General features: G+C 37.1%; 1 protein-coding gene across 2 annotated transcripts in view; it reads right to left on the bottom strand.

Moving 5' to 3' along the window:
• Window positions 1-272: 272 nt before the first annotated feature.
• YTHDF3 (YTH N6-methyladenosine RNA binding protein F3) overlaps window positions 273-22234 on the bottom strand; it is a 33512-nt gene continuing 11550 nt past the window's right edge. For both annotated transcript variants that reach the window (XM_084797066.1, XM_084797067.1), the window contains 2 exons: window positions 15888-17486; window positions 273-3364 (listed from right to left, as the gene is read on the bottom strand). In XM_084797066.1, the coding sequence (XP_084653192.1) occupies window positions 3341-3364; window positions 15888-17486 (1623 nt within the window). In that variant the 3' untranslated portion in view covers window positions 273-3340. The remainder of the gene's footprint in view (window positions 3365-15887; window positions 17487-22234) is intronic.

Raw genomic sequence — 22234 nt, 5'->3', positions numbered from 1 at the left:
TTCTTAAAACAGCGGGCACCACTAATTCCTCCTTCATTTTAGAAAGGGCACAGAGGTGGGCTTCTCCTTCTCTTTTCTATTAAGAACATGTAAGTTAACAAGCTAATTAAATAAAGGGATCCTTCCTGTCTTTAGTTACTTAATTTAAATGGTCGACCAAAATGAGTAACTTCCATGTATTTGTCAATCAGGAAAATAGTAATAGGCTAAAGTTATTTTCTAGCAGGCAGCATTTATATATAAAGACAGATAAAAAGGAAAGAACACAGATATGAGTGAACAATTTTTATTGAAACCCTCAAAGATTAAAGAGGACCAATGGTGAGTTCGGTACCATAAGCAAAAAAAGAAAAAGAAAAAAGAAATCTCACCTACTGTACCACCATTCACAGGAATGAACAAACCCAAACACAACAATGTTCAAATTCTCAGGTAACTGCTACAAGTGAATGTAAATGAACTAATCATTTCATCATACCTTTCCTTTAATCATACGAAAAAGGGAATTTACATGGCATAACAAAAGATACACAAAATTTTAATGAAAACACAATTCTCTTAAAATCTCATAAACTTAAAAGGATGCAGAATGCACTTGAAATGACTGAATGACTTAAGCTGATTAGATTTTTATTTTTTGTTTTTTGATTTTTTTGTTTTTTGTTTTTTGTTGTTTTTTTTTTTATTGCAAACTGTTTGAGCAACAGCTTAACCCCTCATGCATGGTACTCAAAAATAACACAGCTTTTCAATTAGAAACATCACATGTTAAGATGAGGAATTAAGCACTAAAAGGTTGAGTTTGTTGTTTTGCTTTTTAAGGAATTTTCAAGTACCATTATGTATAGTGAGAGAACACTAATTTTGGTTACACTTTCCCCCTTACTGTTAAATATACAAACTATAACACCTTTAAAAATAAAATACCCACATAAGATAACTTTAATATCATTCAAATGACAAGTTGGAAAAACATTAAGCAAGAAAATTTAAGATTATTAAAACATTTTTATTATGTTATCTACTCTTGTAGAGCTTATAGGTCTCTCCCTTTTGGTCCCAGCAGTTAAGAAACATTCTGTTGGTTGTACTCTAGAGAGTACCTGTAATGATTTCATTTAATGGAAACAATCTTTACAATATACTGACTGACCAAAAAGGAAGAGAAGGTTGGTGCTTTGGGGAATACTCAAGTGAGAAAAACACAAAATTACCAAGTGGAAGCTTTTTTTCCAAAGGAATGCTGCACCCATTTCACGTAAGATTAGAAATTCAGGTTAAAGGCACTGGGATGTTCTCCTCACCACAACAGACTCTCAGCTGAGATACACTGGAACTGTCTGAGTCTATTGCAATCAGCCTGCTTGTTGGGTATGACATCTCTTACATAGAAACTAATGTAAATTAAACACGACTGATTTAGTTTATAATGTAACTAGTTTTATAAAAATATCCAGAGTTGCTAATAAAGCACCAAGAAAACAGAGAACCTCAGCAGGAGGACTCAGCTCCTTCCCACAAGGTCATCCTTTTACAGTTGTCGCTAGCAGGAGCTCCAGGACGACAGGAGTCATCTCTGAACTGCCCCGCCTGTACAATCCTAGGGATATAGAACATTGCTGTGCTGCTAGACCCCAATGCCAATTGTCATTATAAATAGTTAAGAGACATATTACAAGATTTCATGGCTTAGTCTCAAAAAGGTAAAATAGGTGCAATTTTCCTCTATGAAAGTTTTCATTCTGTAATAGACCATTAATATTTTCATGTTCCCTTCAGTAAACACTGGCATAACTACACCGGGACTACCAAGTAACTGTGAAGTAGCTATGATTATCTACAAATACTGCATTTTAGCAAAAAATACAGTATCTGTACATTCTAAAACATTGTATAAAAATTATACAAATCAAAGTTTCAAAGAAATATCTGTCACAAGGCTTTCAAATTGAAGTGAAGACAAGGGCAAATGGAAATATCCTAAACATGATGTAAACATAAATGGAGCAATGCAAATCATCAAAATATTCCAATCTACTGTATTGCTATTTTCACCTTTAACATATCACTCTACGTAGCTTTCTCCTCTCAAAACAGTAATATAAGGGGCAGGACATTATTTTCATAACCTTATGCCATCAAATCACTCAATATAGACACAACACATTCAATTATACAAAATCAATTTGTTTCAACATACAAAATTAATGTTGATATGTAATTAATGAAAAAAATAGAACGTTAAAGAGATAACTGTAAGAATACCCAGATATATGCTGTATTCCCACTTATATAGAGCTGATCAATAAAACAACAACACATCCACTTAGATACTGATTTAATTCATGGATCAAGGCCATATTTTCAAAGTATTTCAACGGATGCCAGGACACTGCAAAAGCTAGAGAAGAGCTGAGAAACAGTTTATGCTTACCAAACAAGATCTATGTTTATTCAGTGAATACCTAGCGTAATAAATTTTTACTTCATGATAGCAATCAGGCTCGCAAACACCCAGAAATAGAATTTAAGGGTTTTAAATGTAGTTATAAAGGTCATAAAAAGTCTGTTTAGACTGAGGTACATTTACTCAAAATGTTGAGATTCATTAAGTGGTAAAAACAAAATAACTAATCCCTCAAACCAATGCATATTCTCAGTGTACATGAAATTGGGGAGGGGTGTATGTGCGTTAACTGGTGAAGCCCACCAAGCTGCATATCAATATTCTGATATACCAAATAGTTTGAAGACAGGGAAATGTTATAATATAATTTTAGATTATGCATTGTTTGGCTAAAGTAGAGCATAAAGTTGCTTTGCCATATTAAAAGTTTTCTATAGTAATTTTTCACATAAACATTTAGACTTGAACTCCAGGACTAAATACAGCATGATTATTTTGCCTTTAATCTCTCAAATATCTAAAAATTGACAATTTTAAAACTATAACAAAGAAAAGGTGGAAGCAGTGAGACTCTTAGATCATTGAACCACTTCTAATGATTAACTGTTAGTACTTAACAAATTCGAAGAATTAATGATCCTTGCATTCATTCAGTCTTCTGTGCCTTAGCTAGGATGCATAATTACAAAAGACAGCAGGTACTGGTAAAAGCTTCAGGACAGAAAGTGCTTGATGAAGTTACAGTTCTCAAGTGTGTTTGGGCAGATGCACTGATGAAAAACATGACAAGAGTCAATTTCATGTTAAAGTGTTCAAAGATGCCACTTTAAGCAGAAAAAAAAAAGCTTTAATAATGTCTTCTTTGACTTATTAGGCATTTCCAGAGTCTACATCATTAGTGTTGTCATTTAATAGGACATCTCCACATGGTGGTTATTGCTTGTTTCTATTTCTCTCCTGAAAGAAAAATATAAATATTATAACAAAATACAATCGCTATATAAGGATATTAACAATAGGCACATATAATGCAAATCATTCCTAGATATAGCTCTTCAAATACTAATTATCTCTATATATCATAGTAAGTATTACTACAAACTTTTTAAATAAAGAAAATTCCAAAAACAAAGGCCTATTTCATGATAATTTATATCCACTTTACATCCCTATTTTCTACAAGATCTAAGATGAGAACACTATTCTTTGAGTCCTTCCAGTGAAGTTTAGGAGGTGTGGCATTTATTGGCTTGGGATAGAGACAAAAGATGCATTAAATTAAAGGTACATTAAGCTAGAAATTCAGTATTAATTTGGAATGTCTTTGATTTTAAAATGTCTCAGTATATTAAAATGTTTTACATGAAAAGTAAAGAAGGCCTAAGACGGCCTCCCCAGGGGGTTGTGGCCTACTCTAGGAAAAGACGTGTGAAATGGCCCAGGGACGATGGGAAACGTGACAGGGCAGGTCAGGCAGTCGGTTACAACAGTGAGGATAACTGATTACTTAAAAAGAAATAGAATGTTTCAGTGTGGACTGTAATCAACTTTTACACACTAAAATATAGATGACATACTTAATGCAAATCTCTTTATAAAGCATAATTTTCAATTCAAGAAACTGAAAAAGGAGATAGTAAAGCAAACTATAAACGAAAACATTTAATCTAAGAAATGAAATGACTAAAAGATCTTAGAAATTAATACTACAAAAATAAATATATTTACATTTTTATAGCATGAGTCACCATAAATGTAGAATGATCCACAAAAATAAAAACCACAAGAATTTTTTAGAACTCATATTACATATTCATGAGAAATAAATCTAAAACACAAAGACAAAGAAAAGTTAAAATAGAAGAAATACAACACAAACCAAATGATGTCAAACAAAATTGTCAATAGTCAGAGGTCAAAGCTACTGCCACAGATATAGCCACTTAAAGGGTATAAATGCTACAGTCAAGTTTTTAAAAGCTGTAACAATATTAAGCACAATTTTATACCAAATAGAGTTATAAGAAATAGCTAACAAATTCATAATAGAAGAATGTAAAGTGTGTTTCTTAAAATAGACAAGTACATCAAAAGTTAAATATAAAAAATACAGGGAACTGAAGTTAAGATGTGTATTCTACTATGACACAAAGCTATGACCACATGGTAGCCTAGAATGCAAACTCTGATAATCCCAGAATTTGGCTGTACTTGTTTAAAACATGTACGTGTGTGTGTGTGTGTGTGTGTGTGTGTGTGTGTGTAAGAGAGACAGAAAAAAAGAGAGAGACAGAGAGACAGAGAGACAGAGTTAGTAGGTCCATTTATGGCAATTTCTTTCCTCCTTCCACTTCATAGGTTCCAAAGATAAACCCAGCTCCTCACACTTGGCAGTAAGCACCATTCCCACTGAGCCACCTTGCTGGCCCAAAGAACTAGTTCTACACATACTCCATTGCAGAAGCAAAACAGAGCATACATGGGATCGCGCACACACGCACACCTGAAAATCCTCACACCTCTAAAACTTTGATGTTAGAACATTTTTATGAATAAAATGTTAATTACAGACCACCAAAGAACTAAAAATTTACATAAGTAGATTTTTAAGAATTCAACAGTAAGACACAATATGCTCATTACCTAACTCAACACAACAAAACTTAAAAACTAATTTTTTGTAGAAAACTTAGGGAACGATTGATTTGAAAACTGAAATGAATCCAGTCTAGTAGTATACCACCTGTAACCTCAGCACCTAAGAGGGCAAGGCCATGTGAAGGGTCCGAAGTTCTAGGAGATTTTTAAATAAGTAATCTTTAAAATGAAATACATGCACTAATGAAATGCCAATATGCCAGTAAGCCAAGAAAGTTAAGACAAAATTGAACAATTTTTATTTAAAGAGACAGAGCCAGTGAGAATTTTAGGACAAATATTTAAAGTGTGGCCACCATCCTACCAAAAGCAATCTACAGATTCAATGCAATCCCTATCAAAATACCTACACAATTTTTTAAAGACATTGAAAGTTCAATTCTGAACTTCATATGGAAAAACAAAAAACCCAGAATAGCTAAAACAATCTTGTACAATAAAAGGTGCTCCGGAGGAATCTCCATACCTGATCTCAAACTGTACTATAAAGCAAGAGTAATTAAAACAGCATGGTACTGGCACAGCAACAGGCTGGTTGATCAGTGGAATCTAATCGATGACCCAGACATGGATCCACACACATATGGTCACTTGATTTTCGACAAAGAAGCCAAATCCATTCGATGGAAAAGGGATAGCATCTTCAACAAATGGTGCTGGTCTAACTGGATGTCTATGTGTAAAAAAATGCAACTGGATCCGTATTTGTCACCTTGCACAAAACTCAAATCCAAGTGGATTAAAGACCTCAACATAAAACCAGAGACACTAAGTCACTTAGAAGAAAAAGTGGGGAAGAACCTGGAACATATTGGCACAGGAGACAACTTCCTGAACAGAAAGAACACCAACGGCCCAGGCATTAATGTCAACAATTAATAAATGGAACCTCACGAGGCTGAGAAGCTTCTGTAAGGCAGGAGACACTGTCAAGAGAACAAAGCGACAGCCTACAGACTGGGAAAAGATCTTCACCAACTCTACATCTGACAAAGGTCTAATATTCAAAATATATAAAGAACTCAAGAAATTAAACACCACCAAACCAAATAACCCAATTGAGAAATGGGGCTTGGAACTAAACAGAGAATTCTCAACAGAGGAATACCAAATGGCTGAGAAACACTTAAAGAAATGCTCAACCTCCTTAATCATCAGGGAAATGCAAATCAAACAACTCTGAGATTCCATCTTACACCCATCAGAATGGCTAAGATCAAAAATTCAAGCGAAACCACATGCTGGCGAGGATGTGGAGAGAGAGGAACACTCCTTCACTGCTGGTGGGAATGCAAACTAGTACAGCCACTTTGGAAATCTATCTGGTGCTATCTCAGAAAAATGAGAATAGGGCTTCCTCACGACCCAGCTATTCCACTCCTTGGAATACACCCAGAAGATGATCCAGCACACAACAAGAAAATTTGCTCAAACATGTTCATAGCAGCCTTATTCATAATAGCCAGAACATGGAAACAGCCTAAGTGTCCATCAATAGAAGAATGGATAAAGAAACTGTGGTACATATACACTATGGAATACTACTCAGCTATTAAAAACAAGGAATTCCCGAAATTTGTGGATAAATGGATTGAGCTAGAAATGATCATAATGAGTGAGTTAACTCAGAAGCAGAAAGACTCAAATGGTATACACTCACTTATATCTGTACATTAGCCTAAGGGGCATGTCCCATGAAAGCCTTCAAGTACCAGGAAACTGAGACAGAGGGGAGGACATTCTTTTGGGACTCTAGATGAGAGAAGCATGGGAGAATGGCAAAGTAGAAGGATCCAGAGGGTCCTAGAAACCTACAAGTAGAACATTATGATAGGCAGATTTGGGCCCAGGAGTCCCGCTCAAACTAAGGCACCAGCCAAGGACAATACAGGCTGTAAACTTTAAACCCCTACCCAGATCTAGCCAATGGTCAGAACATTCTCCACAGTAGAGTGGAGAGTTGGATATGACTTTCTCACGTACTCCGGTGCCTCATATTTGACCATTTTCCCTGGAGGGGGAGACCTGGTGGCACTCAGAGGAAGGACAGCAAGTTACCAAGAAGAGACTTGATACCCTGTGAGCATATACAGGGGGAGGAAATCCCCCTCAGGAACTGTCATAGGGGAGGGGAATAAGGGGAAAATGGGAGGGAGGGAAGAATGGGAGGAGACAAGGGATGGGATAACCATTGAGATGTAACAAGAACAAATTAGTAAAATAATATATATCTTGGAAAAAATAAATAAAGTGTGGCCACAAGAATTACTGATAAATCACATCAAAGGTAGGGAGGAGAAGCATTGGGCTGTCAAGGTGGCTCAGTGAGTAAATGCACTTGCTGAGAAGACCTGAATTTGATCCACAGAGCCCACTATAGGGAAGGAAAGAACTAATGTCAACGTTGTCCTTCTAACCTCTACAGACATGTAATGAAATGCATGTTTCCCTCCCCCCAGACGTTATGCACAAGCACACAACAATACCTGAATAATTTTTTAAAAAGATAAACATTAGTATCCCGCCATCGGAAAAAGTGAGGAGCAATAAAAAAGACAGGGATTATTATAGATTTAAGATGTTTACAAGTGACAAGACTTCAAATAGATACTTGGAAAGATGATCTTGGATATAATGGGAAGAGACTTACTCTCAAAAGTAGGCTGGAGAACAGAGGAAGACATCTGACATTAACTTCTGGCTTCCACATGCACAGGCACATGGAAATAACGCATTCATGAATTCGGCAGTATCACTGAATTAAGTCTTAAGCTTTCACTAAACAATTAAAAAAACCTGAACGTTTAAATCCCATTTACAAAAACATGCAAAAATACACAGAACACTTACAAATGAATTTAACAAGACAAAGAAAACTAGAACATCCTCCTAATAGAATACAGATGCTGTGCTCTACAAAGCTATTTGCTGGGCAGTTACTGGTAACCTTTCATTGAATAATTACCTGCTGAATAAGTGTGGGAAATACATATTTAAGAACATCAAACATTCAAATGCAAGGTGAGGTGTTTTGACTTCAATACCCTATGTCTGTTAGTAGAATTCTCAAAAATAATCAACGAACAAAACTTAGGCTCTTAAAACTAAGTCAAAGAATCTACTTGCAGAACAGTGAGATGGCTCAGAGGGTAAAGGCACTTGCCCAGAATGCCTAGTGATGTGAGTTAGATCCCCGAACCCATGTAAAAGAGACTTAATTTCAAAAAGTTACCTCTGACTTCCACATATGCACCATAACACACACAATGCTCCAAGACACAAGGACAAGGATGGTCGGGCACGCACGCACACACACATACACACACACATACACACACACACACACACACACACACACACACACACAATAGTAAATTACTTTTACATCCACAAGCAATTCTGTTTTGAATGTCAGATTTCAAACTCTTTACCATAAAATGAAAACAATTGTCATATTCAAGACTGTTTTGAAAAAGGTATGCTACTTATTAGAAGCTCCCTTATAGCCTAATTTTTAACTATAGATTTTATAAGGTGTATTGTTGGGGTTTTTTTTTCTTTGCCTCTGCCCCCCATTTCTTAGGTTATTTCAAACAACTAAAAGTACAATATAGTTAATCATATGTTCAAATGTGTAAGATAGTTGAGTGGAAATTTCTCTCCAATAATTCAAAGTTTTCTGCCAGGACCCAGTAAAGTCAATTTCAATCAGAAATTATAGAATACCACAACAAGGTCATAAAATTTTGTCAGTTTTTTATTTACAATGAGAACTTAACTCAACCCATAGTAAATAATACAACATAATACATGAAATTTTACTTACACTAGTAAAATGAAAAAATATTAAAATGATATTAGAGCCGGGCGGTGGTGGCGCACGCCTTTTATCCCAGCACTCAGGAGGCAGAGGCAGGCGGATCGCTGTGAGTTTGAGGCCAGCCTGGTCTACAAAGCGAGTCCAGGACAGTCAAGGCTACACAGAGAAACCCTGTCTCAAAAAACCAAAAAAAAAAACCAAAAAAATATTAAAATGATATTAGAGTATCATTTTAGAAATATTCTAGCCATTGCATGTAGTCTCTCCAGTGCTGGGATTACAAGTAAGTGCGCCACACCACACTGACCTCTTTCCTCCGTTAGAGAGACTATAGCCAGAGATTTAAGGACACAAGACCAGTCTGACCTAGAAAACAGGCCTGAAGCTGGTATAAACTTCACTGCTAAGTCTCACAAGAAAACACACACACACACACACACACACTAAATGGTTAGAAATATTTATAAAATACACTCTAATATACCTGAAGACAGTAATTCTCTTAATCTGTTCTTTCTTAGTATCCAATAAATCACAGCTTGTTCAAGGATGTTTGCTAAAAAAAGTTTCCACCAATGTATGGACACATTCTTCTGTTCTACTCCCCGTCCTAAATCTCAGTGTGTAGACTACTTCAGCACACCATCTGCTCTCTGCTCCAGACACTTCTCCTGCCACATCACCCCAGATGTAAGAGGTTCATCTTGACTTTATACTTTCAAATGAAATTTTTATTCATCTATTTATTTTATGAATATTGGTGGTTGTTTGCATGTTTGCCCATGCACCACATGGGCACCTATAACCCACAGAAGCCAGAAGAGGGGGCACTGGGCATCCTAGCACTGGAGTTACAGATGGTTAGCAGCCACCATGTGGGTGCCAGGAATCAAATCTGAGTCCTCTGGAAGAGCAGCCAGTGTTCTTATCCAAGCCATCTTTAGCCCCAAATATGTATTTTTCATATTAAGACTTTAATATTTTTTCAGTTTCCAAATCAAAATGAGTATCTAATAATCATAAAAATACTATACAGAAAAATCATAAATCTAATCACATCCCATTTGTAAAAAGGATTAAAAGCAGTTGTGGCAGGTAGTTTTGAAAAGGCTTTCAGTGTTCTGTATTTAAAAGTATGTGTAACTAGTTTCTCCCGTAGGTGTGGACCAGAACCAATGATGTCTTCCTTCTAGTCAACACAACAGGCAGGAGAAACAGGATGTCACTTCTGCAACTAGGTTGTTGATCCTAACTAGCCAGACACTGCTTCCTAGTGTTGCTATTGCCTACCCAAATGCTACCTTTTTGTTTGCTTCTTTTCTGAAACCAGATCTTATGTATACCAACCAGGTCTTACGGCCTCAAAACACTAGGTAGTCAAAGAAAACCTTAAACTCCTGACCCTTCTACCTCTGCTATTTTGAATGCCTCGTGAATACTGGGATTACAGGCCTATTCCTACCCAACAAGCCTTGTTTTAGGAACTGTTTCCTGAATGTCAAAGATAGGCACTCTAACAGTAAAACTGCTTCTTCAGCCTGGCAGAAAGTAGCTTATGTTCAAAGGCCAGAATATAAGGACCTCAGTCTAGCAAGCCTTAAACTAAATTATGCCAGAAATGACATGACTCTGAAAGTAAATCTCTCACACTAATCAAGTCTTCACACAAGACTCTAGGCCAAAATTAGACTGCCACGTTTTAAGAATAGATTCTAAAGCTGAGAATCCAGCCAACTGTGCCCTGATTTCTAAGGGGGGAAAAAAACCTGCAAAAAAAAGTTAAGGCACTGGGTTTTATGCTATTAGGAACCAGAGATAACTAATGCATTAAGTGTTGTGATCCAACAGCAACAAAATCCTGTGCATGAGATAGCACAACCTCAGCACTGCAAGGGAAAAGAAACTGTAAGACTTTCCCTAACTTCATCAGTATTTATTTCATGAGCTAAAATAGACAGGAAATACTCCTACAGATGGAAAGGGAAAAAAGAAAAAGAAAAAGATATACTACTATAAAACCAAGAAGTTTGGTTTAGTACTAAGTCAATTTACCCTGAGGAATGAATCATACGTAAGCTCCTTTTCATGAATTAGTTCCTGGGCCAGGCAATGGCGGTGCATGCCTTTAATTCCAGCATTGGGAGGCAGAGGTAGGGAGAGCTCTTGAGTTTCAGGCCAGTTTGGTCTACGGATTGAGTTCCAGGACAATGAAGGCTCACAGAAAATCCCTCAAAAAGCCAAAAGAAAGAGAAAAAGAAAACAAAAGAAAATTTTTTTCTTTAGTAAACTAACAAAGTTCGTATTGCCAAGGCACAGTTGCAGAACCCTGTAATCCCAGCACTTGGGGAGGCGAAGCAGGCAGATCTCTGTGAGGTAGAGGCCAGCCTAGTCTACAAAGTGAGTCCACAATAATCAGGGCTGTTACACAGAAAAACTCTGTCATAAAAAAAAAAAAGGTTTTTTTTTTGTTTGGTTTTTGGTTTTTGGTTTTTTGAGACAGGGTTTCTCTGTGTATCTTTGGCTGTCCTGGACTTGCTTTGTAGACCAGGCTGGCCTCAAACTCACAGAGATCCTCCTGCCTCTGCCTCCCGAAGGCTGGGATTAAAGGCATGTGCCACCACACCCAGCAAGAAAATACTTTTAATAAAAATACAATTTAAAAATCAGAGGCACAGGGCTGAAGAGATGGCTCAGAGGTTAAGAGTACCACCTGCTCTCCCAAAGGTCCTGAGTTCAATTCCCAGCAACCACATGGTGGCTCACAACCATCTATAATGAAATCTGGTGCCCTCTTCTGGTGTACACGCAGGCAAAACATTGTAAACATAATAAGTAAATAAATCTTAAAAAAAAAAAAATCAGAGGCACAGCCAGGAGTGGACAGGACAGCCAAGGGTACACAGAGAGGCCCTGTGTGGAGGGAAAAAAAAAAAAAAAATCAGAGGCACCACCCTTGAGTATGATACAAATTCTTATTATAAAATTTTCAAAAAATCTTTTTTCCTTTTCCTTTTTTCATTCAATATATTCTGATTATAGCTTCCCCTTTGTCGTCTCCTCCCATTTCCTCCCCACCTCTCCTCCCTTCTGGATCCACTCCCTGTCTCTCATTAGAGAAGAACAGAATTCTAAGAGATAACAACCAAATATAACACAATAAAATATTGTAAGATTAAGTAAAAACTTTCATATCAAATTTGGATACAGAAGCCCAACAGGAGAAAGAGTCCTAAGAACAAGAATAGAGTCAGAGACTCAGGAATCCCATAAAAACATTAACCAGGTGGTAGGTGGTGGTGTGCATGCCATTGAATCTCTGTGAGTTCAAGGCCAGCCTGGTCTGCAGAGCATGTTTCAGGACAGCCAAGGCCACACAAAGAAATCCTGTCTCAAATAAACAAAACAAAAACTAAAAAAGAAGAAAAAATTCATAATTTAGGTTTATAAAACTGAAAAGGGTTAAGATAAGGCACATTCCTAAAACCTCAAAGTTGGGAGGCAGAAGAATTACAAATTCTACAGCAGCAAGCAACTATAGAGTGACTCTAAAAATGCCACAGTGGTCCTCAACTGGCTGAGGAAAGCAATACACTTAATTGAAATTCTCTTCAGTTTATTAATGTGGGTTCACAATTAAAGTATGGAAGAAATATCCTCCCCAGTATCTATGACTAATCTGATGAACTAGAGGCAACTCATTTCCTGAAAGCTCTTTTTAAGGAACAATGGAATGTAACACAGCCACTACAGCCTGAGGAGGGGGAAAAAAAAAACAATAAATTGATGTCCTAAAATGTTAATCCAAAGATATTCTATTAAAGTAACAAAAAATAGGCCAGCTATTAAAACGAAAACCTAGGGCTGGAGAGATGCTCAGTGGTTAAGAGCAGGGGCTGCTCTTCTAAAGGATCTGGGTTCAATTCCAAGCATCCAATGAGGTAGTTTGCAAACCATCTGGAATTCCAGTCCCAGGAAATTTGTTCCCTCTTCTGGCCTCCTCAGGAACTGCACTCATGTGGTGCAGACATACACATAGGCAAAACACTGATATCCGTAAAAAAAAATATAAAGATTTAAAAAAAAACTTAAATCCGCATACCAAGTTGTTTGCTGATAGATATGCTTTATAAGAGTAAAATAATACAGGATATAAAAAAAAACAATTCACTCAACACTGTAACAGAAAAACATTTCTAAGAATTACCTAAATAGTTTACTACTATAACAACAGCTAAAATTTATACTGGACCGTTTAGGTTTTCTTTATTTTCTTCTCATATTTAAGGATTATATTAGCTTCACCAAAAGAACAGTACATACAAATAATTTCTATGGAAGCAACTTAAGATAAAAACAATCCTGAGCTTGAGTAAGCATACTTGCCTAGAATTCAAGACAGGGAAAAAAATCTCCTCTCAAAATTTCCATTTTAAGTTCCTCTGTTGTGTGTTGCCATTATATAATGCTCTATCAATACTAAAATTCTTGATTCATCAACTTAACACTATAATTTCCTACTGCATTTCTTAAGTTCATCAAAATCAGTGTTATATTTCAGGACTTTAACTATGCCTAAGACACTATTCCTTAAATTAAAATAAATCTGAGAAATAAACTGTTACCTTCAGAAATATAAAATGTGCATGTTCTGCCCACTCTATTTCTTGAACTTTTTTCAATAGCTTAAATGCTTTTCTGCCTACCTAATGCAGTCTAAGTTTTGGAAGCCTCCCCTTCATTGTTTCACCTACCTGAAGGATACAATTCTATGCTCCCTTCTATTGCACTCTGAAATAAAATTTCACTTTTCATACCTAGAGTCAGAGAGGAGGCATTTCTGATTACCCTGCTTATCCATCCTTTGTAGTGTCCATTGTATAGGAAGTCTTCAAGTTTTTCTCCTTTCATGTCTTTTTTTTATTTTAAACTTACCTGCTAATAATTTGGTAAACCCATTCCATCTGAAAACATGTGATTCTGCAATCGTTCCTATAACTATCCTTCCCACTGATTTTTTTCTCCCCTGTTGCTTAGAAAACTCAAAGACCGCTTCTCTTTGCACTACAACTTTTTCCTTTTGTATCTGCATGTGTATTACTCTGTATTTGTTAACTTAAATTTTAACTAGAGATTCAAGAAGATCTAACGCAGGAGCATATTCCCATTAACCTGCTTGCTCATCCATTTGTTCTGTATGTACGTACATACGTATGTGTACAGCTGTATGCTTTGGAAGAGTCTCTTTACATAGCCCCCCTGGCTGTCCTGGAACCCACTAGTAGACCAGACTGGCCCCAAATCCAGACATCAGCAATATATTAAGACACTAAAATTAATAAAATCAGAAATAAATTTTCAGACTAGGTAAAAAAGAGATGTAAAAAGATATATTTGGTGGTAGATAAAGAAAAAGTATCTAAATATTTCCTTGCCATATCTTTTCTCCTAGACAATCTTACTCCACCTCAACAAACTCAGCTATGAAAGAAAATAATCCCAGCATTCGGGGAGACAGAGGCAGATAGGTCTCTGTGAGTTCAAGGCTAGCCCGGTCTACAAAGCAAGTCCAAGACAGCTAAGGCTACACAGAAAAACCCTGTCTTGGGAAAAAAAAATAAATAAATAAGCCCCAAGTCTGACTCCCATGACTCTGTAGACCAGGCTGGCCTCGGCTCAAGACTTGTCCCTGACTGCGCCTCTCAAGTGCTGGGTTGAAAGACGTGCCACCACTGCCCAGCTCCCATGCATCTTAAAGCAAAGTCCAAAAAGACATCTTTACCAAAATCACATTATCCACGTTCCAAATCATTCTCCTGATCCACTGTCTTACAATAACAATTACAACCTATTTACTTAACAGCTAAGCTAAAAAGATTCACTGGAAACTTTTGGGGTTTTCTGTTGTTGTTGTTTTGTTTTGGTGGTTTTTGTTTTTTTTTTTTTCCCCCTCATTTTCCTCACAAGGAGAACATTCTACAGCTCCACTGAGGTGCAGACAGCAGTCCTCATTACTCCAAAGCAGTTTCTGAAACTCCAGTACAGCAAAGACTGATACCAGATTCACCTAGGTTGACTGTTAGATATGTAACCAAAATCCTTATCAGATACATGAAGGGATGTTACACTCCAATAAATACTTCTGGACCCTAAGGTTTAGAAACTAGTAGAGAACCTTATCAACAGCATTCACCATGAGTGCTCAATGTCAGCTGACGCACTTTCCTGGGCTGCACTTATACACGAAGTAATACAATATTTGAGTTCATAAAAAGAAATGAATCACTTTTAACTTTTTCATGAAGACAGAAGTATGTACTTTAACATTAATTTTCCCACATAGTGGAGAATGCTATTTACTCGTGACTGTTTTTAAAAGAAATACGTATGAAAAAAAAAACATTCATTTCCTACCCTTCTCATTGTGTTTACAACTAAAATAAGGCCCCCAAATTCACGCTACAGTTCTGAAGAAGAAGCAACTCTAGCTTGTCTTAACTTGGGACCAAATTTCAATCTTATGTAATTATGTACATTCAGGAAGTCCCCCTCAGGTCTCACAGAAAACCAGTAACCTGAGGAAAACAAACGCTACAGCTCTAATTCTAAAAGCCATGCTCTACCAAATCTAATTTCCCTCCCTAATGTCAAATTCTTGCTCTATTTTGTTACAAGTGTTAGGGTCCTATAAATTATATACTATAGTTTTACATAAAACAAACACACACACATACACACACAACTTTCTCATAGAACAAAGCAATAGCAAACATTTAAAAAATAGTGTTTCAAATATCAAGCGTATTTTCTCATGAAACTAACATTGAGGATCAGTGGCTGCAAGGGCTGGGGATAGGAGATTAGAGTTCTGTTTCTTAAGCTGTTGATTTCTCTGAGAATAAGGTTCACAGGCTATAAATCTAAGAGGTATAAAAGGATGCCATCCTACACACTCCACTCATGAGGAAGACTCCTCACACAAAAATTAATGGGATTCTTACTTACCCGCCGCATGGCTTCCTCCTCCTCTTGACGTTTCTCATAATGTGCAAAGTCATCAAAGATTGAGGTGGTATGCTTGAAAGTAGCGATTATTTTAAGCACTTGCTTTGCTTTTTCTAGGGGCACTTCTTGCGTATCCCTTGAATTGGTTACTGGTTTGTTGTCATTATTTTCTAAGCGAATATGTCGTAACTGGTTATTGGGAACATCTTTGACAAAGATCCATTTAACTTCGAATTTGCCCTTCCACTTATCCTGAGACCAGACTCCAGCATACGCATTATAGTCCACAACAGACTTCATTTCAGCCACTCCACAAAAATGTCCACTGCCATTCACACTGAAGAGTAAATAGAGTGGGCCTTTCCCATTCAGGGAACGGTAAGCTGCATCCAAACGCTTATTACCATGCTCAGTACTACACCAGATGGAGTACTTGATGGAGCGATGTATATCATCCTCAGAATAGCTCTTAATTATAAACACACGCCCGTTCTTCAGGTTCCAATCAAAGTCTTTGGGATTGTAATTGTTTATGGCCTTTAGTTTTTCCAGTACTGGATGCACCTCTACATTAGAAGGCGAAGCACTAACAGGTACAACACCTAAACCAAAATTTTCACTGCCGGGTCCATTATTCTGGTTGAAGCCGGTTCCCCTATTCCGAGGAGCGACCCAGCGATTCTGCAGCTGTGGCTGTTGAGTCTGCACTTGGTGAGGCTGGGCCTGTGGCTGAGGTCCTTGTTGCTGCTGTGGTTGTGGTGGCTGAGGCTGCTGTTGAGGCAGTTGGCTTTGCACCAATGGTGGTGGTGGAATTAATGGCTGAGGCTGCTGGATTATAGTTTGAGGAGGCAGAACTGGTTGGGTTGGTGGAGCCTTTACCACTGACCCCTTTTCATCCCAAGTTCCAATATTCATGTTGTGTTTTATAGGAGGTGGCGGCACAGCTGATCCCCCAATTCCCACATTGCCCTTGGGTTTAAGTTTCGGTTGAGGTTTAGCAGGCTTTCTGGCAATAGCAGCCCAAGAAGTTGGTTTAGGTGCTGTACTGCTAACAGGGGGAACATTATTGGTTGCAATGCTAGTCATACCACTGCTGCTCAAGGCTGTCCCTACAGTTTTTGTCACTGCAGCTGTCAGGTCACCACCAATTTTCAGTCCAGTCATGCCTTGCTCAATACTACTAATGCCAGGCACCTTACTCAAAGTATCACTGCCAAATCCAGCCTGTCCATCAGTAATAGCTCTCCCAAGAGAACTAGGTGGATAGCCATAACTGCTGCTATAAGCAGAATTTTGTGTTGATTGTCCCTGAGATCCACTTGTCCCCCATGTTGAGAAATCAGCATTACCAGGAAAAAAGTTAAATCCATGTTGACCAAGAAAAGGAGGGGTATTTCCTAGTGCCCCTGGTTGACTGAAAACGCCATCTGGTATATAATGATGCTCTCCATTGCTCATCTGTCCATAAGTTGTCAGATACGGCATAGGCTGGTCTCCAGCCGTGGACCATGCTGCTTCCCCAAGAGAATATGGAAACCCAATGGATGGAGCATAGTAACTAGGCATATATGGATCTGACATTGGTGGATAGCTGTTATTCTGAAAAACAGAAGAGCACAATCAGTAGAGAAATGATCTCTTAAAAGGAGAAGACAAAAAGGTTATCTGAAAAGATTGAAAGCAGTGTTAAAAGAAAAGAGAGGTGCCTGTTCTGTATAAAATTAAATTTTCACATCAATCTTACCGATGAGTGCCACCACGCTAAAGCATCTTTCTGCCCAGCTGACTCAACCTCACTCTATAGCCAACGGGCCTCAACCTCACAATCCTCCTGCTTCCGCCTAAATGCTAGGGCCATAACCATGTGCCACCATGTCAGGCTATGTCTGAGTAACTTTAGAATACTACAAAATTACAGCATTTTTAGGCAGAAAGTAATGGAGTACAATAAAGATTGTGTTTCTGTCCCAATTTTAAAATACCAAAATTTCTATAAAACACTAATAAACTTTACAGGCACAAAATCATAATGTACTTACAAGATTTAAACAAATCTGCAATGTATGTAAAATTAGGGAAACTAAATTGCAGTCTTTATAATGGAATTAAGTTCAGCTATTAAATTTTGCATTTTAATTAAGAAAAAACTGGATATAAGGGATGAGATAACAATTGAGATGTAATATGAATAAATAAAATATATATTAATAAATAAATAAATAATTTTAAGGACTGAAAAAAAAAGAAAATTTAAAAATGCTATATTCTGAGAAGAAACTAAAAATCAGGTTTATGCCTACACCATCAAACACCATTAACTGTTTTGCAACCTTTATTTTCAAAAGGAAACACCATAAAGTATACTCTTTATCTTATGGCTGCTCCCAGAAGTCATATTTTGAAAGAAAAGCCCCCTGCAGATCAGAGAGACCCCAGAAGCCCTCAAAATAATACAAGCTATTTCTGCAGTTCTTTGATTACCCACCAGAACCAGATTGTAAGACCCATTACTGATGATACCATACACTTTTGGTTGTAACACACAGAAAAATCAAGAGAGAAATAAATTAGAACCCTCCTCTCTGCTGGCTAGCTTCCATAGTGCCAGAAGACAGTGGGTCTTATGGAATAAAAGGGATCAACTATGGACCCCGTTGTGGACTTTGCAAACTGAAATCTCAACCTGCCAGGAAAGATGTACTCGATAGTACAGTACTGACTTGTCTGGTCTGTGTGGTAACCATTAGCTTTTCTATTTGAATAGATTTTAGGTCCAAGAATCATGTGCAGTACTGTAAAACCTGATCAAAAGACTGTGGCTAGGGAAGAGAGGTCATGGGCCCTAAAAAATAACCTACTACTGATCCTTTTCTAGACGGATATGGTGCCAAATTGTTTATATTCATAAATAAATGTTTTTCAGCATTGGTCAGAACTACTTGTTTGCAGCAGGTGACAATTAATTCAAGAAAATTCCTAACCAGTCCAAGTGTTAAAAGCTTTAGGACACAAACAAGAAATCATCCCCAAAAGGAGAATACAAGATACACTCAAGCTCAAGACTAGAATCAATAAAACAGACACAAAAGATCAATGGAACAGATTTGTGAGAGGGCAGGTGATGGTTGTCCACTAGAAAGGGAACTGCCTCATTGGGGGCATGGTTTTTGCAAAGCATCCTGAATGGACAATGGGAGAGTATAAATTGTCCAAATAAAAAAGATCAATCCCTACTACACCACTTCTCATGGCTTGGCTGTCCATCACTCCACTTTGAGACACTCCTACAGAGAAAGGCTCTAGAGAACGGCTCTAGGTTCCAGCTACTGGGGTTGCATCACTTTTGCTGAACTGTAAAATCTGCTATTTAACGGGTCTGATGGAATCCAGACAACAAAGTAGAGTCAGCCCAAGGAATGGAATCTAAAAAGGTCTACTTCCATTGACCTTATCAACCTCCTTCCGAGTCTACCTAGGGTAGGTGGACTGGAAGGGAGGTTTAGACATTAAGAACACCAAATAAAGTAGGTTTTTAAAAGATCAAAGCTTATAGAACAATACAAAGAATCAATAAAAAAAAAGTTGGTTCTTTGAGACTAATTACTCAAATTGGCAAAATGAGAAACAAAAAAGGCGATATAACAACAGACACCAAGGAAACCCAGAGAATCATAGGATAAAACTTGTATGCCACCAAACTGAAAAAAAAAAAATCAAAGAGAAATAATCTTCCCAATAGGTACCACTTAGCAAAGTTAAATCAAGATCAGGAAAACAAAAGCAGTCACTTTCAAAGACTCTCAATCACTAAAGGGCCAGATGGATTTAGTGAAAGCTCTCCAAGACATTTCAAGAAAAGTTATGCCATTAGTTCTCAAATTATTCCACAAAATAGAAATTTTGCCAAATTTATTTTGTGAGGTTACCCTGACACATATACCACATAAACAGCAGAGAGAATATTACAGCCTGATTTCCCTTTTAAACATAGATATAAAAATAGTCAATAAAGTACTTGCAAACTAAATCCCAAGAACACATCGTCTATCATGATCAAGCAGCCTTCATCCCGCAGATGCAAAGATAATTCAGTATACAAAAATCAATTAATGTAATCTGCCATGTAAACAAACTGAAAGATAAAAACCACATGATCATCTCATTCTCATTAGACAAAGAAAAGGCCTTTGACAATATCTAACACCCCTCATGATAGATGTCTTGGAGAGATTAGGGACACTAAGGATATAACTCAACACGATAAAGGCCAATTTATGGCAAGCCCATAACCAACTCCAACTTATATGGCAAGAAACTCAAAGCAATTCCACTAATATCAGAAATAAGAGAAGGCTGTCCACTCATTTTCTCCCAATCTATTCAATATAGTATTTGGAAGTCTTCGATAGAACAAGGAGAAAACTGAAGGCAATCAAAGAAATAGAAATTGGAAAGGAAGTCAAAGTATCTTTATTTGCAGATGATATGGTAGTATACATAAGTGATGCAAAAAATTCCACCAGGGAACTTCTACAGCTGATAATCATTTTCAGGAAAGTAGATGGATACAAGATTAGGAACTCAAAAAGTCAGCAGCCTTCCTATACACAAATTAAAAAGAAACCAGAGAAACAACAACTTTCACAATAGCCTTGAATAATATAAAATAACTTGGGGTAAACTCTAGCCAAGCCAATGAAAGAACTATGTGATAAGAACTTCAAGCCTTTAAAGAAACTGAAGAAAATATGAGAGGGTAGAAAGATGTCCTATGCTCATGGATCAGTAGGATTAATGTAATAAAAATGGTCATCTTTCCAAAGGCAATCTACAGATTCAGTACAATCCCATCAAATTCCAACATAAGAATCACAGATCTTGAAAGGACAATTTTCAGCTTCATATGGAAAAACAACAAAGTCTAGCTAAAACAATCCTAAACACTCAAAGGACTGTTGGAAGTCTCACCAGTCCTGACTTCAAGTCATACTGCAAAGCTTTAGTAATGAAAACAGCATGGTATTGACATAAAAACAGACAGGTTGATCAACAAAATCGAATTGAAGCCCAAGACAGAAATCCACACACCTGTGGACACCTGATTTTTGATAAATAGGCCAGAAATCAACAATGGAAAAATATAGCATCTTCAACAAATGGTGCCGGTCAAACTGGATAGCCACATGCAGAATACAAATAGATTCAAAATTGATTATCACTTATTTAATGGTTAGTATTTATATAAAGGTCAGTATTACCATATTTATCTTTCTGGGTCTGGATTAGATCACTGCACAAAATTCAAGTCTAAATGGATCAAAGACCTCAAAATAAAACCAGATACACTGAACATGAAAAAAGAAGAAAGTGGAAACAGCTTTGAACTCACTGGTACAGGAAAAGATTTTCTCAACAGAATCCTGTTAGCATAGACAGTAAGATCAACAATTAATAAAAGGACCTCATGACACTGAGAAATTCCTGTACAGCAAAGGGTAATGTCATTCAAACAAAGCGGGAACCTAGAGAGTAGGAAGATTTTTACTACCTCCATATTTGATAAAGGACTAATATCACAAATACTCAACAAACTAGATATCAAAAAAAACTAATCTCAATTTTTAAAATGGAAAACAGATCTAAATAGAGAATCTCAAATGGTTGAGAAACACTATAATGTTCCACATCCATAACCATCAGAGAAATGCAAATCAAAACTAATTAGAGATTCAACTTTACACCTGTCACAATGTCTAAGATCAATAACACAAGTGACATGCTGGTAAGGATTTAAGAGAAACACTCCTCCATTACTGGTGGGAGTACAAACTTGTACAGCCACTAAAATCAATATGGTAGTTCCTCAGAAAGTTGGGAATCAATCTACCTCAAGAGCCACCTACACCAACCACTCTTGGGCATATACCCAAAGGATGCTCCGTCCTACCACAAAAATAACTGTTTAACCACATTCATTGCAGCTTTATTCATAATATTCAGAAACTGGAAACACATGGAGAACCACAAGAACCAGTACCATTAAGGCTGACTTTTCACTTACATAGACAGATATTAAGTTCCTTGCAATAAACTTCTTAGCACATTTGTTTCACATTATATTCATGAGACTATTCTGTGGAGTGCCACCATCACCACCACCAAGATTGTTGCATGTCACAGTACTTACTAAACCACAGGAAGCCCTGGTGTCCAAGTGCCAGCCCCATGAAACAGAGATGCCAATGTAAATGTGTGACACTAACAACACGCACACTATATGGAAGTAATTTCCAGTTTCATAAAAGAACTTACTATTGAAAACTCAGATATTTGCAACCACTACATTG

This window comes from Acomys minous (assembly GCF_964271855.1).
Source record: "Acomys minous genome assembly, chromosome: 9".
NCBI classification, from domain to species: domain Eukaryota; kingdom Metazoa; phylum Chordata; class Mammalia; order Rodentia; family Muridae; genus Acomys; species Acomys minous.
Note: the sequence above shows the minus strand (reverse complement) of the source record. Positions and strands in the feature narration are given on the sequence as shown.